Source organism: Elgaria multicarinata, chromosome 7 (assembly GCF_023053635.1).
Source record: "Elgaria multicarinata webbii isolate HBS135686 ecotype San Diego chromosome 7, rElgMul1.1.pri, whole genome shotgun sequence".
Classification (NCBI taxonomy): domain Eukaryota; kingdom Metazoa; phylum Chordata; class Lepidosauria; order Squamata; family Anguidae; genus Elgaria; species Elgaria multicarinata.
This window is the reverse complement of record NC_086177.1, coordinates 36,476,693-36,498,876: the sequence shown is the minus strand read 5'-3', so window position 1 is coordinate 36,498,876 and position 22,184 is coordinate 36,476,693. Positions and strand designations below refer to the sequence as shown.

The 22,184-nt window shown below is 42.9% G+C and overlaps 1 protein-coding gene across 2 annotated transcripts in view; it reads left to right on the top strand.

Annotated features, from left to right (window-relative positions):
* Window positions 1-22,184, top strand: part of JARID2 (jumonji and AT-rich interaction domain containing 2) — a 222,020-nt gene that overhangs the window by 192,709 nt on the left and 7,127 nt on the right. Inside the window, exons 7-14 of one of the 2 annotated variants that reach the window (XM_063130411.1) lie at window positions 691-1,786; window positions 8,401-8,900; window positions 14,257-14,349; window positions 14,773-14,891; window positions 15,937-16,007; window positions 17,174-17,288; window positions 18,784-18,889; window positions 20,741-20,923. In XM_063130411.1, the coding sequence (XP_062986481.1) occupies window positions 691-1,786; window positions 8,401-8,900; window positions 14,257-14,349; window positions 14,773-14,891; window positions 15,937-16,007; window positions 17,174-17,288; window positions 18,784-18,889; window positions 20,741-20,923 (2,283 nt within the window). The remainder of the gene's footprint in view (window positions 1-690; window positions 1,787-8,400; window positions 8,901-14,256; window positions 14,350-14,772; window positions 14,892-15,936; window positions 16,008-17,173; window positions 17,289-18,783; window positions 18,890-20,740; window positions 20,924-22,184) is intronic. The other variant, XM_063130413.1, reaches the window with a different exon arrangement.

Below are 22,184 nucleotides of genomic sequence, written 5' to 3'. Positions count from 1 at the left end.
GCAAAACCCCCAATAGACCTAAATTGAGCCAATTCCAACCTTGAACATGAAAACCTTTTTATCCCAAAACAGATTTGGGGGAATTTGGATACTCCCAATTGCTATCCCTCTTGATGCTGCCTTTACATCCTTACAGTTGCTACGACCCTTAAGAAGTGCTTAGGCATCACTTTGTGTTTGATTTTGAACAGTGCCCACTTGCACATGTGCCTTTGCCTATGTGTGCAATTCTTTTACAGTACCAGACATTCAGAAATGGTGGCAGTTGAAGAAGTAAAGTCTGGCAGTGGCAAGGTTGTTTGCTAGTCCAGGGCTGTGGGTGGGCGCACCAGGCCCCTTCTAGAGTCAAACCACAATATGCATAGCCCCATTATAATAGATTCACTGTCTCACTCAGAGTAGACCATGTCAGATGATTAAAGGATAATTACACACTTGGTACTCTGTTTTTGGTATTTCCCCTTTTCTTTATCTTAAAAATTGTGTCTGATTCTGCTCTCCACTAAGTGATCTCTGTGACATAAAGATGGCGCATATATTGTGACCTAATGTGGCCAAAGGGCTTCAAGCTGCAGCTTTTTCAAAATGTGACAATCAATGCTTAATGCAAATTGTTATTAATTGATTCTCTCCCCTCCCCTTGTTTTCTCTCTTCTTCCTCCTGCTCTGCGACCCTCCTGGCCTCCCCAGGTTTCAAAGGTCAATGGTATCACTCGGATGTCATCTGTGAGTGCAAACACAGCCAGTGCCAAAAAGATGAGAGAAGTCAGACCTTCACCGTCCAAAACTGTGAAGTACACTGCAACAGTGACAAAGGGAACTGTCACATACACCAAAGCCAAGAAAGAACTGGTCAAGGAAACCAAACTAAATCACCACAAGCCCAGTTCGCCTGTCAACCATACAATCTCAGGGAAAATGGAAAGTAGCAATGCAAAAACCCGCAAACAGGTGCTATCCCTTGGAACGGCCAAACCCAACAGTCCCGCTGTTAACGGTGTCAAGGTCAATGGCAAGTTGAACCAAAAGACATGCACTAAGGAGGTAGGGAGGCAGTTGAGGGAGGGGCTGCGCAATTCGAAAAGGAGGCTGGAAGAGGCAAACCACATAGACAAAACGCAGTCGCCAACCAAGAAGATAAAGGGGGCGGCTCCTGTGATCGAAGCCCCAAGCAAAAAGGCCCCTGTGATCGAAGCCTCAAGCAAAAAGGTCCCTGTGATCGAAGCCCCAAGCAAAAAGGCCCCTGTGGAGAAGCCTTTGCTCAATGGCCATGTGAAAAAGCCTGGAAGCCAGGAAGTGCCACAGAAAAGCCTGGAAAGAAATCGGCCGAAGAGAGCAGCTGCTGCCGCTGGGAAAAACATGCCAGGGAAACAAGCACAGAGCAAAACTGAAAATGCCTCCTGTGAAAATCATTCTACCTCTCAAACGGAGTCCTTGCACAAGCCCCAAGACTCAACGGGGAAGCACGAGAAGGGGAGTGTCAAGTCTGGGTGGGCCACGATGGAAGAGATTCCTATCCTCCGGCCTTCCCCAAAGGAGTTCCATGACCCGTTGATATACATCGAGTCAATCCGTGCTCAGGTGGAGAAGTATGGGATGTGCAGGGTGATCCCTCCCCCTGACTGGAGGCCTGAGTGCAAGCTGAACGAAGAAATGCGCTTTGTGACCCAGATTCAGCACATTCACAAGCTGAGCAGGCGCTGGGGGCCCAACGTGCAGCGGCTGGCCTGCATCAAGAAGCACCTCAAATCTCAGGGCATTACTATGGACGAGCTTCCACTCATAGGTGAGTGCTTTGTTTTCACTGGCCACCTCGCAGTTCATAGCAGGTGGCCATTTTGAACATCCGTTTCTTTTCAGATTGACTGATCCCTTCTGAAAACTGCAGGAGGCTAGATTTCTCTGCACGATTTATAGGCCAGGTGCTGTGCAGGTGGATACAGGGATGTTCCTCTAGTATGATTCACTTAGACACATTAATCCTTCGTCACTCGTAACAGAGCAGTTTTCCTCTATTTCCCCTAGAGCAAAGGAGGCATCTGTACTCAGGTTTCAAGACACTCTGATATTATGCCTAAAGAAAAAGAAGTGAACAGATACATGTTTAGCGAAGCATCCCTGGTTTTCATTACTCAAAGATTTTTAGGGGGTTTCCAAGGAAGATACGTGTAGTAACCGTGGACAACACTACAAACATATTAACTATTTATTTCTCGTCTCCAAAACCTCTTTTTCCCTTAAACATTCCTCCCACTCCACCCCAATCATCTTTTGACTTGATTTCAACTTGGATATCTGAATGGCTGAAATCACACCTCTTCAATGATCCACAACATTTGAATAATAAGCAGTAAAATATAGTTTGTTGCAAAATTGGGGTTTCATTAACTTTCTCAGTAGGTGGCTGTAAGGGCCGCTACCTGTACTATGTTTGACCATTTAAGCGAATTGATGATTTTCCCATCTGCCATCAAATGTGATGCACATGACAGGATGTTTGAAGAAATGGCCTGCTGTTTGATGAAGCAACAGTTCTCTTAAAAGCACCCTTTAGTCTTTGGAAGAAGCTCCTTTTTATGTGCTGTTCCTAAGCAATTTTTTAAAAACAATAAATTTGCTTGAGCTACTATTAGAGTTGGAAACTTTAATCAGTTTGATTAGGGAGGTCATTTTTTATTGGGGAGGTCAAATTTTAATCAGTATTGCTGAGAGTTACTGCTCTGTTATTTTGTTTTTTTAAGCTATTTTGGTTCTGGCAATGAAAAAGAAACTATTAACTATAGCCTCCTCTAGGAGTAAAAAGTAGGGAGGGTTATTATTAAATGGTAAAATTTAGTGATGGTAAGTTGTAATTGGCAGCTTTTTTAACTTCATTTGAGCAGGCTTATGATGCACAGGATTCTAGCCTTTGTTTATTATCCCACACTTCCTTCAGTATCTCAAACCCCCTCCCACTTATATTGATGTTTTAGTAACATGCAACTTATTTAAATTGAATCAATAAAGTAATTTGTTAAAAGGCTAGTGATAGGCAATGTGAAATGTTCTAGCTGGTAACGCAACCTTGTTGTGCTACTGATAAACCTGCACGTGACTATATTTAGCTTAACTGTCCTTGTTCAAGTGTAATGTTAAATCATAGTTTAGCATTACAAGAATTAACCATAGTTAGCCTCGGGCTTTCACATGCCACCTTCTCCTCTGTTGTGGCCATGAGGGGGAGTTCAGAAGTTTTTGCTTCTGTTTTAGATTAAACACAGCTGGACATGTGGGCTCTCCTACACTAGAAGCATTCAAGAGGCAGCTGGACTACTATCCGTCAGGGATGTTTTAAGGTGGATTCCTGCATTGAGCAGGGGGTTGGACTCGATGGCCTTATAGGCCCCTTCCAACTCTACTGTTCTATGATTCTATGCTTTGGATAATCTGAACTATGGTTTGTTGAAGCAAGCCAACTTCAAACCATTGCTTATGAAACTGGCTTGTTCTAACTAATCATACTTAAGATTAACCAGAGTTTAGGGTTTGGACGACACACCAAACTGCAGTAAATCTAAATCTAAAGCTTCTTATCTCGCAGCTGTGCCAGAGGAGAGGTGGGGAAACCTGTGAGCTTGTGCTCATTCTCATAATTCTAAACTATGGTTTAGTATAACATCCAAATGCAGCCAGTGACTGAAGATAAGGATAAGGCAGCCTTCCCCAACCTGGTGCTCTCCAAATATTTTGGACTACCTCCCCCAGGATTCCTGACCACTGGCCATGCTGGCTGGAGTGATGGGAGTTGGAAGTCCAAAACATTTGGATGGGAGCAGGTTAGCCTAAGCATTCTAAAGCATTAACATTTGAATTGCTATGTTAGGGCTGGTTTGCACAATCAAAAGCAGTCATGGCTTGGACACAGCTTTTCATGTCATCCAAACCTAGGTGGCTTAGCTTGTTGGAGGGTTAAACAACCATCAAACAACCCTACCACAGCCCATCAGTTACCATCTTCTTAAAGCATATAATTAACAGCTTACAAATCAGTTGCTTAACCAACATATACAGATGTTGCACTGGTCCTTTGCACTAATATTAAATGGGGGCTTATAGGTCACTTTGTAATTCTCAACCCTTTTTAGTATGAGCCTTGTGTGGTGCAGAGTGGTAAAGCAGCAGTTTCTGCAGCTGAAACTCTCCCCACGGACTGAGTTCGATCCCAGCGGAAGCTGGTTTCAGGCAGCCAGCTCGGTCGACTCAGCCTTCCATCCTCCCGAGGTCGGTAAAATGAGTACCCAGCTAATTGGGGGAAAGGTAATCACGGCCAGGGAAGGCAACAACAAACCCTGCTATAAGGCCTGCCAAGAAAACATCAGCGAAAGCTGACATCCCTCCAAGAGTCAGTAATGACTCAGTGCTTGCACGAGAGGTTCCTTTCCTTTCCTTGCTCGTATCCAAGTATTTTGCAGCAGTGTTCTTCTAAAAATTACACAATCTTACAGTTTCTCCCTAGCAAACCACTTCAACTCCAGAGTTGGAAAGGATTTTAAACAACCAGGCAGCAATAGTCCTTCAGCAATTCATGGGGCATGAATTCTAGCAAGGGTTTCTGTGGGACTCAAAGGATCAGAACAAAATGATTCACCTGGGCTTAGTTGTTTGTCCAGGTGTTGGCTTGACCTAGTTTCTGGCCTTGGGACAAAAGGGTGCATCTCTCTCTAATTAAGAATAGTAACTAAGCAGCAGTGCAGACTTCCCCTGACCTATAACATTCATAAGATCCTTGTAAAAGTGCTATACCTGCTTTTCATTAGAACTATAAGCGCAAGTGCTAGATGATACATTTGCAGTTTTCCATTATAGCATCTAACCAGTGAAATAGTGCTGGATCTTTTTTAAGCCCTCTTCTCTTCTTTTATACCCAAATCATAAGAGATTAACTTCAGGAAGGTTTCACAGATCAGCTAACGATATGTAAACCCGTTCATTGCTTTTTGACCTCAGCATGCCTCTGTGCAATCTAAAACTTTCACAGATGGCAAAATTCTAAACAAATGAAGGCTGCAAGAACATCGTACACCAGGCTTCAGACAAGGGCTTAATATCATGCCCTCAGTCAAAAACATTCATTTTTCTTGAACTTTTTGCCTGAAGTTTTGTATAACTCAGAAGCTTGCATAATGCATTGTTACCATTGGCCTGTCTAAGTAAAAGTGTCATTTTACTGACCCTAATTTTGATAGTGCTACCAATTTCATAAGAATTTGCTCAACTTTTAACTGCTAAAATCCTTTAGCAGTGCTGTAATTAAATATGGATAGTGTTCATTTCAACAACTTCTTATCACAAATACTGCCCTTCTGAAATGTCCAGAAAGGGTTTTCATAAAGCTTTAGAGCAAGAGGAGCCCCTTGCCAGCAGATAATACAGTTCATATAGTGTGCACTTGTTTTTCTCCTTGGCTCTTTCGCCTGGGAAATAGGTTTACAATTTTGCTGATCTTATACATTTTACAACTAACACAAAATGGGTACCAGTGGCCTCCTTTTACTTAAGGTCAGACATCATAAAATTGCTCAAGAAAACTACCAAGCCTCATTAAAAACAGAGTGCTGTGGGCCTGTTTTTGCATTGTCTTGAAAGCACTCCTTGATAAAACATGGAATGGCTACTTTGGCCCTCGGCAATCACACCTTTTTTCCCCTGTGGTGACTGGCCGAAGTTAAAGCAGTAGTTGCACGCTTGTTATTTGTAGGCAAGAGATTTTGTCACCTCTGTAAAAGTGCTTCGACATCAGATAATGAGCCCAAATTAATTACCATCTTCGTAATCATGAGCTTCTGTGGGCAGACTTCGGGTTGCTATTTGCATCACATAACTGCTTAATAAAAGCAGATACTACTGTCTGATCCCAAGTATTTATCCCAAAGGAAAAATAGCATAAAAGCTGATCAAGGAGCTATCCTATGTTTATATAGGGAACATCCTGAACCGTGTGTACCATCAGCGCTGGCACAAATTTGACTGCAACCTAAGGCAGGAAAGCACATGTCCCGCCACCAGCTGCTATTGCTGCCTTCGCCACCTCCTTCCCCTCCCCTTCACTGCATCTGTCTCCCTTACCCCCATCCACCACATCTGTCTCCATCTCCCACCCTTCCTATATGCTCCTGCATTGCTCCCGCTGCCCACTGTGCAGGGCGGCTGAACTCTCTGAAGAGCCACGTGAGCCGGAAAAGTGGCTGGTGGTGCAGCTCTTCAGAGAGGTGGCCACATCCAAATGCCCGGCTATGTTGTGGACCTTCCTTAGAGTCAGACATTGTGGGAGGAAGGGTGTTCCTGGAGATCGTCTGTAACAGAGATCGGCATTTGGGCATGGCCGTCTCTTTGAAGAACCACACCAGATGTTTCTTCTATTTGATGCAGCTCTTCAGAGAGCTTGTTTACCTATTGCCTCGCTCTGAGAGGATTCACAGAGCGGCCAGCCAAAATGGGGGAATGAGTGAGTGAGTGGGGTGCAAGACATGGCAGTGGTGCCAGTGTGGTGGTGGTGGTGGCAAAAGGAGGGACCAGGGCGGAGGGGGTGGGTGGGGGAGTGTTCAGTTTGCCACTCCGTCACCTGAGCCATGGGATTCACCCTACCTCATGAAAGGGCCCTCCCTGTATACCTTAATGCTTAGTAGTAATAACAAAACCAATTTGGAGCAGATCTGTGTCGCCCAGTGGCATCACTAATTTGAATGCTAACATTTGCATTAGCATTTGCTGAAGGAACAAAGGCTTCTTTTATCTTTAAAGGGCCTTCCAGGGAGGGAGAGAAAAAGAGAACATGCAGAATAGCTTGTATGGGGAGTTTACCAGGAAGAGAAGTACATCATATGTACATCATAGAGTACCAAGCTAGTTGAAGGACCACCCATATCAGCCTGCCTGCACTTTAAGATCAAAAAGAGAGGCTCTTCTCACCTGCCCATCAGTGAGAGAAATTGGGTGGGTTTCCACACGGGACAGGGCCTTCTCAGCAGAGGCCCCACACCTGTGGAATGAATTCCCACCGGCAGTTTGCCATGAACCATCCTTACAGGCTTTTAAGAAGGCTTTTAAAATGTTCTATTTTAATATGGAAAGGAAAGGAAAGGAACCTCTCGTGCAAGCACTGAGTCATTACTGACTGGAGGGACGCCAGCTTTTGCTGACGTTTTCTTGGCAGGCCTTATAGCGGGGTGGTTTGCCATTGCCTTCCCCGGCCGTGATTACCTTTCCCCCAGCTAACTGGGTACTCATTTTACCGACCTCAGGAGGATGGAAGGCTGAGTTGACCCGAGCCGGCTGCCTGAAACCAGCTTCTGCTGGGATCGAACTCAGTCCGTGGGGAGAGTTTCAGCTGCAGAAACTGCTGCTTTACCACTCTGCACCACACAAGGCTCTATTTTAATATGGCCTTTGCATAAATGAATACTGTTTTGCTGCTAATGCCCTTGTTGTTTTATTGTTCGTTTTTACAGTTAGCTTTTATTGTTTCTAACTGATATTTTACTGTTTACGCTTTTATTGCTTTAAACGTTTATACTGTTTTATGGTTGTAACCCGCCTTTGGAGGGCTTCTGCCCTGAAAGGCGGCTAAGAAATGTTTTAAATAAATAAATAAATGTGGGGCAGGTTCAGTTTGCCAGATGTATAGAATTCTAAAAGCAGTTACAACTTGATCACAGAGGCCTGGGAAGTAGTAAATCACAGAGTAGGAAAAGTGATCTCGAAGAAGGCACAGAAATATCGGAACTGCTTTATTTTCCTCAGCTTGCCTGTTTAGGTATAGAAGTAACATCTGATCAGCATTCAGTCCATTTCTGAAGACAAGGGCCTGCCTAGTTCTTATTGAAGTGGTAATCCTGTATCTGTGTTGTACCATTTCCAACCACACATGGAAAGCTGTCACGGAGAAAGCTAAGATTGTGTACAACCCTTCCTGACATCCAGCAATTTGTATTATTTCTTTATTTGGAGGGAAGCCTGCTCCCACAATCTGCAGTGATATAGTCCAGGCACAGCTTACTACCGCCATGAAAAGTAGGCCTGAATGAACAGAGAGGGACTCTAGCTCAGTGGGAAGAGCATCTTATTTGTATGCAGAAGGTCCCAGGTTCAATCCCCGGCATCCCCAAGTAGGCCTAAGAAAAAGTCCTGCCTGAAGCCCTGGAGAATCAGTTTTGACAATAGGTGGATCAATGGTCTTTCTCTATGGCCTGATTCGAGTTGTGTCCTGTGCACAAGTTGCTGCTGCTGCAGTTGCGTTGTATACTCATTGTGTGATGTGCAAAGCCTATGTGCCTAACTGGGTCTGCTATCAAGTGCCCTAATCATTTCCTGTATTTCCTTTTCCCTCCATTCCTTTCGTCGTACCACTTATTCGCCATCTAGGAGGCTGTGAGCTAGATTTGGCCTGCTTTTTCCAACTGATCAATGAAATGGGGGGCATGCAGCAAGTGACTGACCTCAAGAAATGGAACAAGCTGGCAGACATGCTGCGCATCCCCAAAACTGCACAGGACAGGTTAGCAAAGCTGCAGGAAGCCTACTGCCAGTACTTGCTCTCCTATGACTCCCTCTCTGCTGAGGAGCACAAGAGACTGGAGAAGGAAGTCCTCTTTGAAAAGGAGATCCTGGAAAAGCGGAAAGGCCCTCTGGAGGTACATTCCGACAACAACTATGAATTCCAGTCTCTGCCCCGGTATGAGCCCAAAAACGGACTCATCAATGGTGTGGTTCATAAAAACGGCTTCCGGAGCAAAGCGAAGGAAGTCGAAATCCCACAGAAAACAGGCAGGCGGCGACTCTTCTCTCAGGAAAAAGAGACCGTGAAGGAAGAGGAGGAAGAGAAAGGTGGCGTTCTTAGTGACCTCCACAAGTGTACATATAAGGTAAGCAGGAGTCTTGCCTCCGGCCTGGGTTGGAAAGTGCAACTTGGAAAGCAAACAGTATTTTCGCTCCCAGTGCCAGCTCTGATTTAGTGCAAACGGTGGTTTGGAAGCCTTATTCCTCCTGACGCTGAGCACATCCATTTGCAAAGGAATGTTGACTCCTCCACTCAATTTGATTTGGCAGCCTCCCTGTTATTAAGCAGCCACTGGCACCGCTGCTTGCTGTGTAATTGTTAGCGAGGTTGGATTGAGTGAGTGAGGCTAAAATGCGAAAGAAAGAAAGAAAGAAAGAAAGAAAGAAAGAAAGAAAGAAAGAAAGAAAGGTAGGTAGGTGTTTAGGACACTGGTGCCTGTGTGCAACACACACTGCTTTTCCATCATTGCCCTGTCTCCCATCACTGTGAAAGGAAAATTGGAGTCCTATTTGGAAGATTAATCTATTCAAAATAGTCGACTTGTGCCTATGCAGGAGCTGCCTATCCTCAGGGATTGAGTCCTGTATACACACTCCCACGCCAAATGTTAGTTATGTATACATCCCTCCCATTTGTATCCTGCCTTTTATCCACAGAGGCCCATGCCGTTTACATGGGGTTAACTGCCTTTATCCTCAGAGAGAGGTCAGGCTGCAAGACTTTGGCTTGCCCAAGGCTTCCCAGTAATCGCAAATCTGAATTTGGGAATAAACTTGGCTTCCCCGCATCCAAGTGCAGCACTCAAGCATAGCCTTCCCCAACCAGGTAACCTTCAGTTATGTTGGACTACATTTCCCATCATTCATAGCCAGCATGGCAATTGGAGGACACCAGGTTGTGGAAAGCTGCTCTCAGGGGTCACTACCTCACCCTGATTCGCATATCTGCCTATCTATGATCAGCTCAAACAGTAGGTTTTCTGGGCTTGCAGTAACTTGAATTCTTTTGGCTCAGTCACAAGCCTCCAAACCTCAGGAGAATCCTTCTCCCCAACCCATTCTTAATACTTAAATTATTTTGCCTTTAATTTAAATAGCAGATTAAAATATACACAGTGCCACTTCAATTGCATTCATTCTTTAACTTTCTTTTGATACTTCTTGTTGCCATATGTGTGGCTGAAAAACAAACTGGCCTGTTGCCAAGTAACTTCTTCTCGGCACCTTCCCCCTGACACAATTCAGTCCAAGAAGTGGGCTGTGTCCATTGGAGACCATCGCCCCACCTCTATGACTGGACAGTCCTTTTGACTGGCAACCCCATTTCCACGGGTCTAGAATGTGTGGGTTAATAGAGGAATGGTTAGGAGAGTTACAATTAAACTGCAACCTACGCTTCCTGTTACATGATCATGTTTATATAGCTCCGTTAATATATTATGGGTTATTGTGAAAATTATCCTGAGTTTAGGAGTGCTTCTAGACAGATGGCTCCTAGTTCTTCTTCATGGTTTCTGTGCATCACATATATGGGCTCTGTGCCTGCACGGAGCCTCACTTCAGGAAACTTCTATAGCTGAAGAAAATGTTTTTGGCTGGAAACCCCCCCCCCAACACACACACACACACAGTGTCTACTGCACATGTCCCAGCAGGTTGTCTAGCTACTCCATCTTTTCCTCATTAATTGACTTTTTTTGTGGAAAGAAAAGAGATGGAAGAAGTAGTGGGAAAACACAGGGAAGTTACAAGTGGAAGACAACATTGTCTGAACCCCTCATAAAATTCCATGATTAAGGCATGACAATTGCACTATGAAAAGCCTTGTGTGGAGCAAAGGTGTAGTGTAAAAGGATCCCAAGAATGCACGCAATGTACATGGCCCCTTTATCTTATGTTTTTACATATTTAATAAACTTGACTCCTTTCATTTGTGAAATCTGTTTCTATCTGACCAGCAGTACTTGGTGTGGCTTCAGATCTTTTAAATTATTTTTGTGTGCCTTCTTCCTTGAAGCTAATTTACACCAGAATCCCCCCCCCCCCGCATTAAAGCCTTTTAGTCCACGTCCACTTCAACAGATGCCAACAGTTCTAGCCATATGTCTGCCTTCACAAGTAAGTTACAAATACAAATCAAGGGGGATTCATTCTAACATGAGTGGCCCTCTATATATCTTTCTAGCTCTCCTAAAATCATTAATTTTGTGCAATGTTGCAATGTAAGGCACTCCTAATCTAAACTGTATTCAAAACGAAATGTTTTGGAAGGACTGTCACTAAAGATTCTTTTTCATCCCAAAGATTCTGTCACTGTGAACTGATTCAGACATAGTACTAAACCATGGTTTGATGAATGAATTTTTACATAGTACTAAGCCGTGGTTTGATGAATGAATTTCAAAGAAGCTAGGCTTTCACACTTCCTCTTTCCCTTCTTTCCTCCATCACAATTCTCCCTCTCCTTTCCTGAATTCCAGCAGAGTATAGTTTGCTCTTTTGTCTGAATTGGCAAACTGTGGTTTGCAGTTGGCTTGCAAAGCAGGAGTGGAAAGACAGATCAAACCATTATTTCCAATCATGGTTTGCAGGGAAAGTACAAACCACCATTTGATGTTTCTGGCAAACTAGCTACCTATAAACTGGAGGGATGAGGGGAGAGATAACAGTCCTTAAAGGCTCATTCACATACCACAAAATGGGTTTAGCATTACATCTGAACCATATGGCCTCAAAGACCGCGTCCTATGTATGCAACTTATAGCCCACTCCCACATTTTTCATTAACCCTTGTATTTTCCTCTTTAAATCAGGAGTATCTTGTGGATGCCTTATGTTTCCCACAATTTTCTAGGAGCTCCACCTCCATAGTTAGCTATTACAAGCTTGTGATAGAATGTTTTATATCACAGATAATTTTGCAAAGTTCTGGAGATTTCAGCATTTTATCAAGTGGGTGAAGCATGACCTCAAAAGTGGGCAGGATTTGTGGGGGCCTCGGCATTGAGTCCTGGTCAGCAACTAATTTTGCTGGGGGATGGCGTAGCAATGGAATGGAAGGAAGTGGGCCGAGGCCCTAAACTTCCTTCTTTAAAGTGGTTTGCTAGCAGCCATTGCTCCTTCTATACCCAGTTTTTGCCTCTGGATGTACAATTGTGGGGATGAGTTTAGGATCATCCCTCATGGGGTCAGATTTGGCTCCGGATCTACCAGCTGCTGAGCTATTTAGAGGAAGTTTGAAATCGAACCAAGGAGCAAACACACTGAAGGTTGGATCCAGGTTTACACTGGATCAGCTGAGCTGGCGGAAGTGGACTTCCCCACCCCACCCTTCCTACAACAGTACCTTCAGCCTCCCCTCTCCCCCCAAAAACACTGCACAGATAGTAAGGAGACCCTGCTTAATGGGGAGAACTGTGTTGGGAGGAGAGGTGATCCCCAAACATTGGGCTAAGGGTCCGTCCACGAACACAGAGCCCTTCCTCATGTGGAAGGCAGATTCTGGATCCAACCTGAAGCAATAGCTACTGAAATCTCTCTTTTTCACTTTTCCATTTTTAATCAAAGTGACTTGTAGTTGTTTTATTATTTGTGTGCGTGTGTGTGTGTTGTGTTGTTTCACTAATTAGGTAAAATTTCATACCAAATCCAGCTGAGAGAAATTCTCCTCTTCAACACTTTGTAATTTCAGGGAAAGACTGGAACAAGAGAGTGCTTTCACTGGAGGAATCTAAAACTATTTTCTAATAAATCTGATCAATGATGATTAATATTTTTTCTTAAAGGCTGTGAAGGGTTCTGCCTTGTGGTAGAGCTGCCGTCTCTCTTCTAAAGTAACCTGTTTTTGAGAATAATTTCTGCTTTCATTTGCCTAACAAGGAAAAAAATACGCCAAGCAAGTGCTTAAAATCCAGACCGTCTTTGTCATCCTTGAATTATAGACGCAAGTTTGATGGCTGTCGAATACAACTTTTCAAGGTTGTTTTGTGTTAGACAGCCCCAATAAATGGCTCCGATGGCAGTAAAAGATGAAGGAAATGGCTCATTTTATTTACGACTGTGCAACTCTGACATTTAAGAGTGTCTTAGCCTCCTCCCATGATGGGCACTTCTAATGTTTTGTAATAGCTTAATTGCCTTGTATTCTTTTTCCTTTTTTTTTATAGGGGCAACTCCACATTTTTATGTGGAATTAGTGGGCCAAGCTAGGTCTTTGACTATGGGGGGAAAAATATTGTTGTGTCTGTTTTCTGCTCTGGGCACATTTTCTTATCAAGCAAGCAGGGAATTATTGAGGATGGTCTACTCTATAGCTTGAACTAATTAACTTAAAACCTTTGGTAAGACACAGACTTTTGTTTTTTCCCCCATCCATGATGTATACTGACCAATTGCAGGCTGGGGGAGGGGTGTCCAGAAATGAGCCTTGTGTTGAAAATTAATAAAAGACTTTATTGAGAGTTTATTGCATTATAACTGAAAGCACCTTGGTTTGGTCTTTACACCTTCGTTATAATCTTGAAAATCTTTGATGTTATTAAAACAAAACAAAAATACTGGTACTTGTAAGTCGCAGAGGGAAGCTGAAAGTTGTCATGCTAGGACAGCCTTGAAATTGAAGTTAAAGAGAAATTCATGCGTTTTAATATTTTATCAACAGAGCACTACTTGTGGTGTATAACTGTCATAAGGGCAAAATGGAGTCTTTCCCAACCTGATGTCTTGGACTACAGCACCCACCATCACTGACCATCTGGGGCTGAGGAACATTGTAGTCCAAAACATTTGGAGAGTACTAGGTTGGGGGAGGGTGGCATAGTGGGTTATTGAGCCATATATGATTGGGGGTGAAATCCAGTCGGTAGCAAATTTTGCAACAGCAGCTAACAGGTAATTTATCTAACTTCCTAACATGCCTGCAGTTGTTTCCTGCAGCTGATTCCTGTCAGTACATCTGTGAGCAAGCATAACCATTGCTCTTTTTAAAACAGGTGTACATTGGCATCTCCATTACCTGCAGATCACCTCCAAATCATCCTTTAAAGCATCATTTTGATTTCTCTTCCCTTGCTGGACAGTAATCTGTGTCTGGAAATCACCACCTTTCTCAGTGAACATGAAAATAGAGTGTGATGCCGTTTAGTGCAAATTTGCAGTGGTGGGTTGGGTTTGAGTCTTCTGGGGGGAACCAGGTTGGTCTATGGTACAGACATTCAGTCACTCTCCACAAGCCACAGGGAACCTGCCTGCAGCCCATGCAGTCCGCTTGCTTTCCATGCAACAGATGACGAGAGGAATCGCTAGCTGGAAAGCTATTGGCATAAGAATCTTGGACTACCTCTTCCCACCAACCCGTTTCCGCATTTTCAGTATTCTATTTCATTATGATCAGTTAGGGAAAAATAAGAAAGTAACATCCCCCATTTATTGCTTTGTTCACAGGGAAGGTCTGTTTCTTTAACAACCTTTTATCGAACAGCAAGAAACATCATGAACATGTGTTTCAGCAAAGAGCCTACAGCAGCTGAAATAGAGGTGAGAGATCCCCTAACATCAGGGTGAGTCCTTAATCTGGCCACTCTTTTTTTTTTTTTTTTTTTGCGCATGAGAAGTCTCAAACACCTGCAAGTATTATAACATAATCTTGGCTGCTACAAATACAGCCTTCCCTTAAGCAATTCCCACAATTGCAGCCGTTACTTAAAAAGTCACGGGAAATCTGAGGGGGGGGAACAGAAGGGTGGCAGCAGGTAGCCTAGAAGGAGGCAGACCTAAAAAGGTGTTGTGAAACTGAAGTGTTGTGGCCCAGCCCAGTGTCGCATATAAGTGCACCTCCCACGGCTAGCCCAAGACATTTTGCTGCCTGAGGTGAAGGACAAGAGAGCTTCAGCTATGGGGCGGTATAGAAATAATAATAATAATAACAACAATAACAACAACAACTTTCTTTTGCTACAGCAAGAGTACTGGAGGTTAGTGGAACAGAAGGATTGCCATGTAGCAGTGCACTGTGGGAAAGTGGATACCAACACCCACGGGAGTGGCTTTCCAGTGGGAAAATCAGAACCGTTTTCAAGGTAAAACCTCGCAATGTTAACTGAAGTTCTGCTCTGAGTCAGTCAGAGAACATCGGTTCCTAATTGGCTTACTAAGGTGCAGGTGCAGTGTTGGATCACATTACTTGCAGTGCCTATATAACCACTGTTGATTTCTGTGACCCCATGCTAGAAGCACACCCTGTGTCAGTGCAAACTGTCTTCCTAAAATTGTACATGGGCACATTCAGGCACTACAATCATACCTTTTTACATCTGTAAGTTCCAAGATCTGAGAAGGTCCTTATTAAGGGAAGTGCAGGCAATTGCTTCAGGAATTTGTCATTCTTACCTTAACGCTTTCAATCTAATTTTTGTTAGTGGTGTGTGTGTGTGTGTGTGTGTGTCTGAATAACTTAACCATAACCTAATTTGGGTGGAAACAAATGGCTAGGAGCCACACAGTAGCTTCTTAAATGTGGCAGCTGTTTAGAGGTGGCCCTGTGAAGAGGTGGCCATCAGCCACATAGCTATCAAAATGTTAGAGCTCCTATCAGGTTGGAAGGTGGCAATTCTTCAACCCATTGAATTACTGCTTTTAATTATTATTATTTTGCCATCTACCCAATTGGGAACTGGTCGTCTTATATCATTGTGCAGTTAATTAGAAGTAGTCTAATGTTTCACAACTTCAAATAATCATGTTAATAAAAATACATATTTTAACATAATTAAACAAGAAGCCATAAGTTCTTTTTAATCATCTCAATGCCTTTGCAAGATTAGCCACGATACTAGAAGGTGGGTGTGGGTTTATTGAACAATGGCATAGAGTACTTCTTGCACAATTTTGTACATAAGGAAAAAGGACTAGAGATTTCCTTTAAAAGTAAACCAAAACTGAAACCTGGAAATTCAGCAAAGGAGCCTGGATTATTCCTGATGGGTCTGTGCCAATTCTCCTTCTCTTTAGTCCACAGCCATGCTTGGCAATCAGGAATCCATAACAAGTTGGTAAATGAACAGCAGTTGGTTTACCATTTAATTTTTGCTCATCTTGATCTCTGTCACTTAATAATTTAAACAGGCATGGGTGGAACCTAACAGTCCTTCCTAATAACATGGGATCCATCCTGCGACATCTTGGTGCTGTGCCTGGTAAGACAATTTATTTTCTCCATGTTTAACCATCCTCCATTGTGGAATCCACAAAAAGTGTTGAATAAATCATATTTTTGCCATGTCCCTGGAGCAGGCATCTTACCTGCTGTTTAAAAATGAATTAACATCCAGCAAGCTTCACATCATGGCATTATTTATAATCCTGTTTGTGACTCTGCTGCCCATTGACCTCTCAATCTGTTCAGCACAGATGGACACACTCCTTTCCTAGAGAGGCTGAGAAAGGTGCGCTTTGTATGTTACAATGCACATGCCTGCAGTTCGGCTCAGCCTCTCGTATTACCAAAAACAAAAATGAAAGGTGAGTCTGAGGTGCAGGGTAATCATGTCGTCCAGGCCGTGTACTTCAGGGCATTTGCTTCTCCCAGTTGTAACATGTTTGTTCATTGTTATTCAGTACACTCATGCTCCTGTTTAGTGTCAATATGCTGAATGATGAGCATGTGTAACTTCATTCCCTGTAGTCTCAAGGGAGCAATGCTGTGCCAATAAATGTGGAGAATTTTCTGTGTTTCTTCATGAAGGCTCTTCAGTGGTTTTCTACTTTGGAAGGGCTGCTGGAGACAGACAATAGGGTTTTTCCCAGAAAGTTGAAGGTCGTATGATAGAGCTACCTGCTTCTTTTGTCCCACTGCCCTCTGCCTAATAGGCACTGCAGATTTTTGAAGAGTTATAAATGCCTGTGAGTAGAGATGATTACAGGACGAGTATGCGTCCCTACCTAATGTACCATTTGCAACAGGGATGTGTGTGTTTCTGTCCCCAACCAATTTTTATGAGCAACACTTGGAATCTGCATGCACACCTTAAGACATGCCCTTCCTTATGCACAATGTCTGCAGAAAGTTAGATTCATATCCATTTGTGAAGCTATGTGTGCTGAGTTTCAACCTACTGATGTAATGAAAGACTAGGAACAAGGGTCAAGAAATGTATCTGACCAGTCAGTTCATGAACATGCTACTTTCTGGTAAAACGCATCCTTCTTACTTTATTTCTACGAGATTTAGATGTTCAAGTGCCAACACAACAGACAGTTTGTGGTCTTCAACATACCTTTTAAAATGTTTTTTAAGAAATGTGTTTAACTGAAACTGTATTTCATTAATGATTTTGTTTCTAATCTGAACTTCCTGCTTTAGGAGTGACAATTCCTTGGCTAAATATTGGCATGGTCTTTTCTACCTCATGCTGGTCTCGAGACCAAAATCACCTTCCATATATTGACTACTTACACACTGGTGCTGATTGCATTTGGTAAGTAAGCTTCAGGTTCGCCTCCTTTGGTCCATTACTGTCAGGCAGCTGCATGTCTTGCTTGAAGGAGTCATGTGAGCCAAGCTGCTTTCCAAGGGAGATCCACTTTCTGACTTTTGTTACCTTAACATCTACTTTTGCAGTTAATGGCACCCAAAGTTGCCCAACAACTATCTCTCACCCATCAGTATTATTGCCCAACAAATTCTAAAAATCCAACTTAACAAAGAAGCATTTATTTTATCATCATCATCACCATCCCTCATACTACATAAAATGAGTCAGGGTGGTCCACATGTAATAAAACAACAGATAAAACCTTTAGTAACTAAAACATGCACCAATTAAAATGTGAGTAGCCGTGAAAAATGCTACTGAATGTGTCCTTGCTATTCAGAAGTAGAATACAGATAGTATTTGACAAAAAGGTGCTTTCAGTTGATCTTGGGGCCACTCTTTTTTTCATGTGTAAAACCAATATATTTTTTTAAGCCTGCACCCCAAATTGAACATGCAAATTGTCATTGGGGATGACCGCTGTACAGGCATACTCATCCCAAAGCCAAGACCAGCTGGAGCTCCACTTCTGCTTTTGGTTGCGTTGCTTGCTCAGACACAAGCCCAGGTTCGCAGACATGGTTTCTGTGGAAGGGCTCTTTTTGATAGTTATGAGATATAGAAAAGAAGGCAGATCTGCAAGGCATGTTAGGTCCAAGCAAAAGAGGATGAGAAAGATTGTCTGTCACTTCAAATTATCCTGCATTCAAACACAGTTGCATGGCTCCCCCATCCCCCTGTATTCTAAGAAATACAGTCAGCTCTATGTCCCATAGGGTTGAAGAAATGATTAACATTCTAATTCAGGGATGGGGAATATGTAGCCCTCCAGATGTTGGATTGCAACTCCCATCAGCCTTCCCTGAAGCTGGAGGGCCAGGCTTTCCCACCCCTACGCTAGTCAATTATTAGAGAGTGTTGGACTGGGAGTCGGGAGATCTGGGTTCTAGTCTGCACTTGGCCATGGAAACCCAATGGGTGAGTTTGGGCCAGTCACGGACTCTCAGCCTAACCCACCTCACAGGGTTGTTGTTGTGAGGATAAAGTGGAGAGGAGGAGGATTATGTACTCCGCCTTGGGTTCCTTGCAGGAAAAAAGGCAGGATATAAATGCAATAATAAATAAAATAAAATAGAGCACCACAATTGTTAGATGGTGTAGCACCACAACGAATTGATACTCCATTATTGCAAAGTTTTGGTCTTGTTTTAAAATGTGCAAACTCTATGTCTGAATCTAACCAAATTGCTTTTTGCAAGCTGAAGGAGGCTTTCCCCAACAATGCAGCAAGCAAGCTAGTTTTCAACATTTTGTTTGCTCTCGGCTTTGGAGGTGCACATTTGGGCAGCTGCCATGGTGCCTCACGTTCATGCTGTTCAGCATGGAGTAAATATTCCTTTTGTTTTCTCTTTCTGTGGCAAAAAAATATATGAAACAGGTATTGCATTCCTGCTGCAGAGGAGAAAAAACTTGACAAAGTGGTACATACCCTGCTGCAAGCCAATGGCACTCCAGGGCTGGAAATGCTTGAAAGTAACGTCATGGTGAGTTGCTTTCTGGTTTGCTTCTAGGAGAATTCAAGGCAGCTCCTTTTGTGATTTTAAGGACAGCATTAGATTGTGTTGTGAACGCAACTAAAGCGGTGGCTATTAAAATCAAGGCTCTAATATTAGCATACTCTTCTGCAGTATACATGCATATAAAGATGCCATATTTTTAAATGAATGGGAACATAGTATGGCAAGTGCCCTTTTTATTTAATAGCATACATAAATGTTGCAAAACAAACACATTTTAAATTAAAACAGACTACTGGCAAGTATTTTCTTACACTTTTTTTCACAATTACCATTGATAAAGGAGAGGAAGAAGTGATTTGAGGGATCAAATGTTACTCTAATTTCTATACAATTTCTCATTTCTGGATCTGCTTCAATTCTACTTTCAGCCTTAAAACATTTGTAGTTTGGAAATAGGGAAGCTCCCTACCCGGGTAGCTGCCCGTACCTATGAAATGTTTTTTTCTCTCCTTTGGAATGAGTGAAATGCTTTTTAAGGAAAGATTTTTTTTTCCCTTAGAAGGAGGTTTCTGCATATCCACAAGCTGGTGACGGAGCAACGGAGGCGATGTTTGCCTCTCCATCCTCTAGGGCTGGGTCGGGGCTGCAGATGACATAGGATTGCTTGTCTTTTGACCTCTCTGCTCCGCTCCACTCCCCTCCTTGCCTACCAGAACCCCCACTTTCCTTTCCCTCCAAGGCTGCCATTGCAACTTCAGGAAGCAGCTGGTGCAGTTCTTCCTGCAGCAGCTGCAAGGCAAAGGGGGATTGGAACTCAGGGTCACTCTCCCAAGGTGGTGGCAGTGTCTACGTCCTCAGGAGGGGGGGTGTCTTTGAACAACCCCCAGGAACCATAGGATTGCCCTCTCTATACGTAATATAATGATTTTTATGTAGGTCAATTTACAGCATTAGAGAATGATAATAGTCTTGAAGCGTTTAGTATTTTCAATGTTGTTATAAAGTTTAACTCAACATTCAGATACGCCACCAGTCTTTAATATGGTAACTATTTGTGACTATTTCTGTCTAAATAATACACTTGCTTTTCTTTACTACAAAATGTGTGCTTTCTACGTTCAACTTTCATTGATTTCTTCTTCCCAGATAGCAAAAACATGTACTTGGGTGGCATAGGGTGCAGCAATTTGCATCTCTCTGCCATATTGGGTATATTCACCATTTGCTTCTATGAAGTTAAGGCATTTCTCCTTTTGAGGCTGCACCCAGTGCAGAGTAAGCACCAGTAACTAGAATAGGTTTTACATCTGAGTAAACTTAACATAGATTTGTTTCATGCAAGCTGCCTTGACAGGATGTTTATCCTAAATGGCAGCCTATATTTATTAAATAAATAAACAAAATTGCTCTGTACATTTCATAAATATGGAAATTGCACAATTGTATGTGCTAGCTATGTTATAAGTTAGGCATTTGATATTATTAAAGCAATAAAATATGTCTCAAGTGTGATTAAAAAGTAAATATTCTGTTTTCTCCATCATTTCCATTTTTCCCCAGAACCAAGGCAGCTTGTATGAGTAGGGTACAAGACATGGAAGTCTTGTACCCCACAGAGGCTGCCTGCCCCCAAAGTTCCTGCACCCTGATGTAGGTGCTGTTCATTTGGTTTTAAATCAGATGTGAAACAGATTAGTTTTAGGTACTTTACAACAGCAGTGGAAGTGGTAAGCTCTAGGATTTCAGTTCATTCCTGTTGCAATGTTAAAAATTGATCACCACTATTGTATTGTCTCTACACTCCAGAAAGCAGTGAATGGAATTGCAAAAGGGGTACCCACTCTGGATTTCTTTTCCTTCCTTGTCTCTCCCTAGATCTCCCCAGAGCTGTTGTGCAAAGAGGGGATCAAGGTGCACCGTACTGTACAACAGAGTGGGCAGTTCGTTGTCTGCTTTCCAGGATCTTTTGTGTCTAAAGTGTGCTGCGGCTACAACGTCTCTGAAACTGTGCACTTTGCTACCACCCAGTGGACAAGCATGGGTTTCAAAACTGCCAAGGTAGGCGCTTGCATCCATGCGTGTGTTTTTTAAAAAGGATGCTTGCTGTAAAAGCCAACGAAACACACTTCACATATTGTGTAGTACTGTTTGATGCAAGAAAATAGCCTGCCTTATTTTCAGAACAAAACATCAGAAATATTTTAGTTACGAAAACCAACAAGGTTGAGTCAGGATGTGTGTGGTAAGTGCCTACATGTAGCACAGTGTCAATGCATTTTCTAATGGGTATATGCCAGTCTAGTTCACTGACACTGAAATTAGGGGCCAGGGGGCTGGGCAGGGAGAACAGATTTGGCTAAAATTGGGGGAAGTCAGAATAAGAATTGTGGTTTTAATTTTCCGGGACCTAACTTTCCCCATGTATAATGGCTAACATGACCACCAAAGGCATCAGAAGGATACTGAGACACAAATTTTGGGCAGGCTATACATGGTACAGAGGATTGGGATTGCTATTATGCCACTGCGTTATAGAACCAAGCAACATGTTCTGTACCATGGTGTGTCTGTGGGGGAAGCCTGGCCTTACCCTATTCCTCATGCTGGGCTCTTTCCAATTTCTCCACCACTCAGAACATGGTGTCTGTTCCCGTATCTGCTAACAGGAGGCAGCAGACATGTTCCTAACAATGCTGGTAGCTTGAAAAAACAAATGGGGGACATTCTCATTCTCTCTCTCTCTCTGTGTGTGTGTTGGAATTACATGTACTGGAGAAGACTCCATCTCTGGGTGCCCATATGAGTGTAATAAGCAACAGAGAAAATGTGGCATGTGATTTCTATACAATGGAAAGTCTTGGGCTGACCAAACGTGGATGGCCATGGTCAGCCTATTATTAGCTTCAGTGCCTTTATCTGTAAAATGTTAAGTAATAACATCCTACTTTGTCACCACCACCAAGTTAGCATTTGTTTAGCTGGGGATTATTATGCTCATGGAATTGCTTCAATCCCCACTTAGAGGGCTTTTGTACTAAATAATGACAGCTAAACTCATATAAGGAGTTCAGGACTTGATAAAGGAGTATTGATGAAAAGATGGACATGTTTGTTGTGTGTGTGTGTATGTGTGTGTGTGTGTGTATGGGGGTGGGAGAATAGGGGGGAGTGAATGCAGAAACATATACATCCTTCTCTCAACCCAAGGTGCAGTTGATTGGCAAGTAGGTACAAGACAAGACACACAAAAGGAAATATTTCTATGCATTACAAACAACGTGGTTTTTTAAAAAATCACTACCACAAGATGCAGTGATGA